The 9,177-nt window shown below is 37.3% G+C and overlaps 1 protein-coding gene across 1 annotated transcript; it reads left to right on the forward strand.

Annotated features, from left to right (window-relative positions):
- The first annotated feature begins 748 nt into the window (after positions 1 to 748).
- HOXC11 (homeobox C11) lies at positions 749 to 5,231 on the forward strand. The gene is made up of 2 exons (XM_075262906.1): positions 749 to 1,467; positions 3,705 to 5,231. Exons 1-2 carry the CDS (start codon positions 762 to 764, stop codon positions 3,935 to 3,937), a joined length of 939 nt encoding a protein of 312 aa, XP_075119007.1. The 5' UTR covers positions 749 to 761; the 3' UTR covers positions 3,938 to 5,231.
- The last annotated feature ends 3,946 nt before the right edge of the window (positions 5,232 to 9,177 follow it).

The raw sequence follows: 9,177 nt of genomic DNA on the forward strand, positions 1-9,177 counted from the left end.
CTGCTGATTTATTCTATGGCTGACATAAAACAATATCCTCAAGAAAAGCAATTAGTTATTGGAAGACGCCTGATCATTCTTCTCCTGGCCAGCCTAGGAGTCCCCTCAATAGTGTACAGATGTCTAAGTCTCTGCACTTAAGCTGCATTTTACAAATGTTTCAAGACTTACTGACCCCAAAACCTGCCTGCCCCCCAGCACTTGTATTTGATCTCTCCAGAAAAGCCTTGCTCTGTGTCCCCCTCAAAGTTTGAAGCATTAGGTGGGAAAAATAAGACTTGACCTATTTCTAGTGAGTGCAAATCCCCGTGACAGGGGAGCAAAATCTAGAAAGCAGAGACCAAATTGAAAACTTCAAAAGCCCCCCCACCCCAACTAACCTCCCCCCCTCCTCCTCTCCCATTCTCCCTCCCAGCCACCCCCTGAAATGCTCCTTCTACTGCCTCTCCTGCTCAATGCACACAAGGGGAGTTGCCTAAAAGAGAGAAAAAAAGAGATGAATACAAATCTGCAATTGATTTTCATAATGTTTCTGCGGTGTTTGAAAACCAATCGTTGTTGAACCTCAGTGAGATCTTACCTAAGTGAACCCTCCTACGCATCTAAGTGCTCTGGACTGATATATGGCGATATCTACTTGGGCATCACGTGCTCCTGGGGAGAGACTAAGACGGACAGCGCGTCATCCAGCCTTCCCAAATTTTTCCCCCTCTGCAGATCGCCTCCAAAACATCTATCTATAGAGCCAGAAAGGGAGAAAGATGTTTAACTCGGTCAACCTGAGCAACTTCTGCTCTCAGACGCGCAAGGAGAGGAGCTCAGAATTTGGAGATCGACCAGGCTGCACCTCCAACCTGTACCTCCCCAGCTGCACCTACTATGTGCCCGAATTCTCCACTGTGTCCTCCTTCCTCCCCCAGGCCCCCTCACGCCAGATCTCCTACCCTTACTCTACCAACCTCTCTCAGCCAGTCAGGGAGGTGTCGTACGGTCTAGACCCCTCCAGTAAATGGCATCCTAGAAGCAATTATGCCTCCTGCTACCCTGCAGCTGAGGATCTGATGCACAGAGAGTGCCTCCCTCCTTCCTCCAGCATGACCGAAATGCTAATGAAAAACGAAAGCGTCTACAGCCACCACCACCACCATCACCACCACCACCACCCCAGCTCCAACCATCCCTCCACAGGATTCTACACCAGCATGAGCAAGAACACTGTGCTGCCCCAGGGCTTTGATCGCTTCTTTGACAATGCTTATTGTAACACTGACAACCAGACAGAGGACTGTGTGCCCAAGAGCGATGCCAAGCTGGACCCTGACCCCCAATCCAGTGCTCTGTCAGCCGGAGGGGACCAAGGGCTGGAGCAGGAGGACGAGGAGGACAACACCAACCCGGGTTCCTCAGCCTCATCATCCTCAGCCAACAACAAGGAGAGCAGCAAAGGCAGCAGCAGCTCCAGCTCGAGTAGGTAGAGGCAGGAGCAGGGGAGGGGGGTGCAGGGGCTGAGCCCGGTGTTTGCTCGGTCACGTTTTATGTGGAGTTTTATAAGCATTCAAAGGATTTTATTAAAGCTACAAAAGCTCTTTCTTCCAAGCACAGGGGGATTTTACGATGGGAAAGCTCTTTGGGGGAGAAACTCTTATAGAAGGGGAACAAATAAACAAGTAGGTTTTATGCTGCACTTTGGAGACGGCGTTGGCTGCTCTGCACATCTTTCTACACAACCGTTCACTTTGATCATGAACTTTCAGGGCCATTTTAGACGGTTTTGTTTGTGCTCTGTGGAGGTGAAAGCCAATTGGGCAGAAAATAACCTTGGCTGCTTCCTGTGCCTGCATTTCTCAGCCCTTTCCTGCTGTGTGTGCTCCCTATTCACACATACAATGCCATTCTGTTAATATTCCTGCATTCACATACTGTCACAATCGCATTATAGCCATGCTTATTTCTCATCACTAAATGCATGCCCCTGTCTTCTCTACATGCTCTTTATTTAGGGAAGAATCTTCACTAACCATTTTCTTGCCCATTGAATGCATGCAGATAACCCTTGTATTATTGCATGTGACAGTCACTATATCTGTCCCATGTCCTGTGCAGGTCTAATCCATACAAATTGTCATCATGCTGCCTTCACGAGGATTGCTAAAAATAATATCTAGGTTATTTTAGGACTACAGTGGGGTATTTTACATTGTGGGTTGACTTATTGGTGACGTGATAGTAGAATGATGTGCATGGAATGTAATGCATGTTGTAATGTCATGGACTTAGTCTTTGTCTTTTGATATAAAGCCTTTCATGTAGGGTTTAGGTGAATTTACATGTATCCAAATATGTCTGTAGTCGTGAATGTATATGGACATATATATCATATATAGCTGGATAATAGACGATTTCGCATGCATGTATGTATATGTGGTGTCTAAAAGTCTAATATACCCATAGATTGATACATAAACTCAATTAAAACCGATATAATTTGGGTATGTAGTAGCCTCCTATATACCACATAGATGTATTAAATAGATAGAGGTTGGATTGTATGAAAATAACATTTCATGCATTTGTAAGTATGGATATAATGTATACAACTTAGTATACTGTGATTAAAGTATATGCAGGAAGGTACTGAAGTCTCTTTGGACCTGTATGTGAATATAGACATTTATATCATAGGGTTGTAATATAAGTGCATTCATACAACTGTAGGAGGCGGGCTTCATAGTACAATGTATGTGACACATGTGTAGTGTAAATATCTATCTATCTATCTATCTATCTATCTATATGTATGTATATATATATATGATGTAGAGTAAGTATACACATGTGGTGTAGTGTAAGGATACATATGTGGTGTAGAGTAAGTATATATATAGTGTAGAGTAAGTATATAAATATATATATATATATATATATATATATATATATATGTGGTGTAGAGTAAGTATACATATGTAGTGTAGTGTAAGGATACATATGTGGTGTAAAGTAAGTATATATATATATATATATATATATATATATATATATATATATAGTGTAGAGTAAGTATATATATGTGGTGTAGAGTAAGTATACATATGTAGTGTATATAAACAGAACTACACAGAGCTGGGAGTTGAGTTGTATTTCATGAACATTTAAAATGGAATATTTTGCAGTAAATAGAACCGTAATCTTTTTATTCATGACTGACATGTATAAGTATACGTGTGTGTATATATTTCTATATTACACACTCATATATGCGCTGAATATCTATGTGTTTCTAGTGTGTGGTGCCTTTGTACATATAAATATACACACAAACATATAGCTGTATATTCTGGGTTGTGTTGTGTAAGTTGCGTGCATATAAAGTAAACACAGCTTCAGGGTTTAAATATTTAGGAGATATATATATATATATATATATATATATATATATATATATATATATATATACATATGTTAATATAAGCTTAGGATTGTATATGGTATATAACTATACACACACACACCACTGTCTGCCTGAGTTGCGCTATAATAATTGTATTATTGCTACTTTTAATCTATATATATATATATATATATATATATATATATATATATATATATAATCTCATGTTTTGTATACCCTCATATTATAGATCATATACATTGCTATCAGCATGGTATCAGCTACAACTGTTCTGATGTTATCTGTATTTTTTAAGGTGCTCCTCGTACGAGAAAGAAGAGGTGTCCATATTCCAAATTCCAGATCCGAGAGCTGGAGAGAGAATTCTTCTTCAATGTGTACATCAATAAAGAGAAGAGGCTCCAGCTGTCCAGAATGCTGAATCTCACCGACCGCCAGGTTAAAATATGGTTTCAAAACAGAAGAATGAAAGAGAAAAAACTAAGTAGGGACCGACTGCAGTACTTTTCTGGGAACCCATTGCTGTGAAGTGTCTGCCTGTGAGCCCCTCATGCACTGTACTCGTCCTGCACAGGATCATTGACACATGGTTTGCAGTCTGAGCCCCAGCCCAGCTCAGAGCCTCAGCTCTTTTTGTTACATATTTGTATATGTACATTCTAATTATTATTACCAGGTAACTGAAGGAGCTGTGTGAGGAGCACTTGGTGTAACTCAACCCACAGAAGGGACAAACATGGACTTCTTGTCTTTTTTTATTTAAGTAACTGTTGAAGACATGGATCTCTTCATTTTGCTAAATCATGGCTTGCAGAAAGCCTGCAGCTGTGAAAACACTCTCTATCCATGCTATTGTTTGATAGACTTTGAGGATACGTCAATCACAATGAAGATAGTGGCCAAAGTTTCTATGAATTGTGGTATTTCTAGATGGATGGAAGGATCTGTGAGTGCCAATGAGTGAATGGTAGAAAATGTCTCTTCTTTATGTTTACCATATCTGATCCTGTACTGTTCCTTAAACTGTTGCCAAATGAATGTTGTATGAACTGTAGACATGAAGGGGTTAAACCATACACAGAAGGTTAGACCCAAACACATGGGGTTCATGTTGTAAAATATTCTCCCCTCTCAACAAACTTATTTCACACCAGCAACATGTATACATGATATATATATATATATATATATATATATATATATATATATATATATATAATATTCCTATTAGTGTATGTGTTTAATCCCTGTGTGTCAGTGAGTACATATGTGTGAATGAATGAGTCCATGCCACCATGTTGGCTATAGTGTTGTAATGTATTGTAATCGCCTCTGTCAGTCCGCATTTGGGGGTCAAAATGTTATGGGAGGGCCTATAGGTTCTACTAATGCCCCCCACATTTTATTACAATCCCCCAAGACATATTATGTGGATCAGTGCAATACAATGCGAAAAAGTCGCATCGATTCCATACATCAGATTAACATTTGTTTCCTTTGGCCCAAAGATCCGTCATTGTTGGTCACCTATGTCTTCTTCACCCCTTGTAATTAACCCTTTCCATAGTCACAGGGAAAATAAAGTACTCTTTTTTTAAGAGATTAGTTCTAATTTATACACCGACCTACATGGGTTTTCACTAAAGGGTCTGACCATTGTAATACACAAAAGCACAACTGTTTCCTCTGAAGGAAGGATCATAAATATAATATGAAGAAGATGAAGAATAACCACAGAGCAGTTTGTTAATGAATAAAACAATTGGTTATGTTTCATGCATGTATCATTCTGTGTAAAATAAAGAAATTACACCTCTTTGTACATAGTGTCACTAGGACAGCCTTCTTATAGCTCACATGTGCTCAGCAGGATGGCAGCAGACCTTGCAAATACCAATAATGTCATTATTTATTTAATATGGGAACACAAGGGATGAGCTCAGGTCTATGCTATAGGCCAAAAAATATACACGATTGCAAGGCAGAAAATCCTGACAAATGCATACAGTGAGACATGTGCAGGGGAGATGACTGGCTCATTGTGGAATGGTGAAGTATGGTGTTATAAGGGCATGTTTCTCATAAAGCAAACAAGCAGGGATTAAACAGCTGTCCCCAATGCTTTATTTGTTTGCAGTGTGAATTAGAATCTAAATCTACATGTCCTGAATATTAAATAATACAGAGAACATTCTTTACATATGGCCTGCTGAAAGGTGATACTTAGGTATTTGCTCTGAATGCTTTTTATGTAAAGATGTCTGATCTATCTATCTATCTATCTATCTATCTATCTATCTATCTATCTATCTATCTAGCCATCCATTGATTATCTATGTATGTATCTATTTATCTAGAAAGAAGAGCGCAGGGTTCCCGAAATTATCTATCTATCTATCTATCTATCTATCTATCTATCTATCTATCTATCTATCTATCTATCATCTATCTATCTCTATACATCTATCTATCGATTATCTATGCATGTATCTATTTATCTAGAAAGAAGAGCGCAGGGTTCCCGAAAATGTGATGAACAAAATTGACTATTTTATTCATTGACTCAAGGTTTCATCCTGTGCATAAGACCTTTTCCAAGCAGTGTCTTAAATGTCTCTATAATGTGTGTATGTATATATATATATATATATATATATATATATATATATATATATATATATATTACATAGAGTATATCTATTTATACATGCATATAGCGATAGCTGTATACTATATGTATTTACATATTTACACACACACGCACACATATATATACGTACATATATATATATATATATATATATATATATAGTACATCTATCACTAGATACATCCTTATATCGATAGATCTACCCTATGTACTATATGCACATTTGCACACACAGATATATCACATTTTAACACATATCATATATATATATATATATATATATATATGTATTATGTACGTATAGTGTACATCTATCACTACATATAGATATACTTAATGTGTTATATGCACATACAGATATATCACATATTAGCGTATGTATTATCACATATATATATATATATATATATATATATATATATATATATAGTATACAGCTATCACTTCATACAAATATAAATAAATATATATACTCTATGTACTATACGCACATCACATTTTAGCACATATACTAACAGGTATATTTATATCTAATAAAAATATAGTAAATAATTTAGATATTAGTATGACCTAAGATTTCACCATGTGCAATCTTTCCCATTATAATCCCTTTGATTTTCTTAAATTTATGTCATTATTACATGATTGAATAATCCTTTAATATTTATTTATTATCAGTATTATCATTGTTGGATATTTTTTATATATATTTCTTTCCTCTTCTCTCCATCCTGTGAAAGTTTAGCAAAAACAAAGCAATTTTATTCTGCCCAATTTGAGCCAGAAAAATAATAAAATGTCACTAACAACGTCCAAATGTAGAGCAGCTAATTCCCGTAACAGCTGAGGATGCAGTGACAAAAGAGAGCAGTCTAGACAATGTCATAAAGGCTGCGGCACTAAACTGCTTAGTTTTTCTTAATGACTCTGTTGGGCCATAGCAGAGACTTCCGCTGTAAACAGTAAACAAATAGGAAAGTGTCTGTACATGGTGGATACATGGGGGGGGGGATAGGTCCAGTTGTGTGCATGGCTAGATGGGGTTTTTTCTTTTTCTTCAAGGCTTCAGCCCAAATCACTGACAAAGAATCTGGAGGGCTAGTTCAAAGTTTCTCTGAGTTGAAATGGAATGTTAGCTGTAAAACCCAAGTTTATAGACCATGTGGGAGTTTACAGCATAGTGAGCTGCACTGCCAAGGAGGAAAGTGCCTTTAACTCCTACAAGGCTATGGAGGATCCTTGTGTGACTCTGCCTTTAGTTTGAAGTGTAGAACTGTATTGATGTAGACATTTACATTTGTGGAGGTAGAACAGATAGATAGATAGATAGATAGATAGATAGATAGATAGATAGATAGATAGATAGATATGGAAAAGCTCACAATTGTGCCATCGGGTTTGGATAATCTATTCAATGTTTAAGATTTTTTAAGTGCTGCCTAATTTTTCATGATATATAGATAGACAGATAGATAGGTAGACAGATACATAAATAAATAAATAAATAAATAGCTGGATAGTAGATAGATAGATAGATAGATAGATAGATAGATAGATACATAGATAGATAGATAGATAGATAGATAGATAGATAGATAGATAGATAATGCACAACTAATTTTAAAAAACTCCAATAACATTTAGGTCTCATGTGAGGTCGTTTTGGCACCCACTGTCCCATAATGTATTTGGAATAAAGTGAATATTAGTTGCCTTTGAACTTCAGTGAAGTCAAGTCCATTACCCTTTGTAATAAAGAGGAATCATTTAAAGAAAAAAAAAGAAGAAAGAAAAAAAAAAGAAAGAAAAATCGCCCCCAATGATGTAAGAGGAAGGGGTGGGGGTTCATATTAAATATGCATGTTAAACCAAAGGTGGTGTTTATAGAACATAATATTAATCTGTGCAGTCAGGGCACATGAATGACATGAGATTAGGACTCGCTCATTTTTATTATTGTTATTAACCGTTTGATAGGTTAAGGAGAGAAAGTTATTAGAACTTTGTTTAGTATAAAACTTTTACTAGATTTTTTTTCTCTCTCTTTCTTACTACCATCAGCTCACACAATGGATATCCCAGAGAACAAGAAATATCAGTTTTGGCCACAAGTCCTGCAGCATTTATTACAGGGCTGGGATGGGAGTAGAATTTGTGCTACTTAATAAGCTACAATGTAATTGCCTGGGACTTCCTATGTGACGTACAAAACAGCAAACACATCATGAAAACCTGGTTTCCATTCCTGTGTGTGATCCTCTAGTACAAGCCTTATAGTGACTGCTGCAGATTAGTCAGTTGTGAGAGGAAGCAAATACTAGTGACAGGCACAGCACACAGGGCCAGACATCACCACTGCCTGTGTAGGTGACATTACATATCAGCCTGGTGGTGGACAGGCACTGGGCCCTGCACACAGCAGTCACATGGAGCAGAGAAGGCTGCTGCTACACAATGGCACACACACACACACACACACACACACACACACACTATCAGTCACACTAATACACAAGCAATTAACTCACTGATATTCTATGTGCACATTAATATACACAAATATATGCACATACCTGCCCAGTCTCACATTACACACACACACACACATACATAAATACACACCGTCTCAGTTCACATTACACACATATCTTATTCACAAACAATAAAAACACAGTCGTTCCTATTCTTGTTCTCACATTAATATATATATATATATATATATATATATATATATATATATATATATATACATATATACACACACACACACACACATACACCTTTTCAGTCTCATATTACACACATTCACACTAATAAGCACACAATCTCACATGTGCACAGGCACACACTCTCAAGTGTTCTTGTTCTCTTTCACCTATTATATATAGGCACATATACACATTTCCATATTGCTATCCACACACATGCCTCTATACAAGCGAACACACTCACATGTCCTTATACACACACAGGCGGCTCAGTGTAGCAGTCGTCACTCATTCTGAAGTGCTCAGGAGTTGTGAGAGGTAAACTTGACTGTGCACAGGTTTTAAAGCCATTACACAGGGGGATGTTGGTGCAGTGTGGACTGTCCAGACATGGAGGACAAGCAGTGGGG

The sequence above is a fragment of the Leptodactylus fuscus genome, chromosome 2 (genome assembly GCF_031893055.1).
Source record: "Leptodactylus fuscus isolate aLepFus1 chromosome 2, aLepFus1.hap2, whole genome shotgun sequence".
NCBI lineage: Eukaryota > Metazoa > Chordata > Amphibia > Anura > Leptodactylidae > Leptodactylus > Leptodactylus fuscus.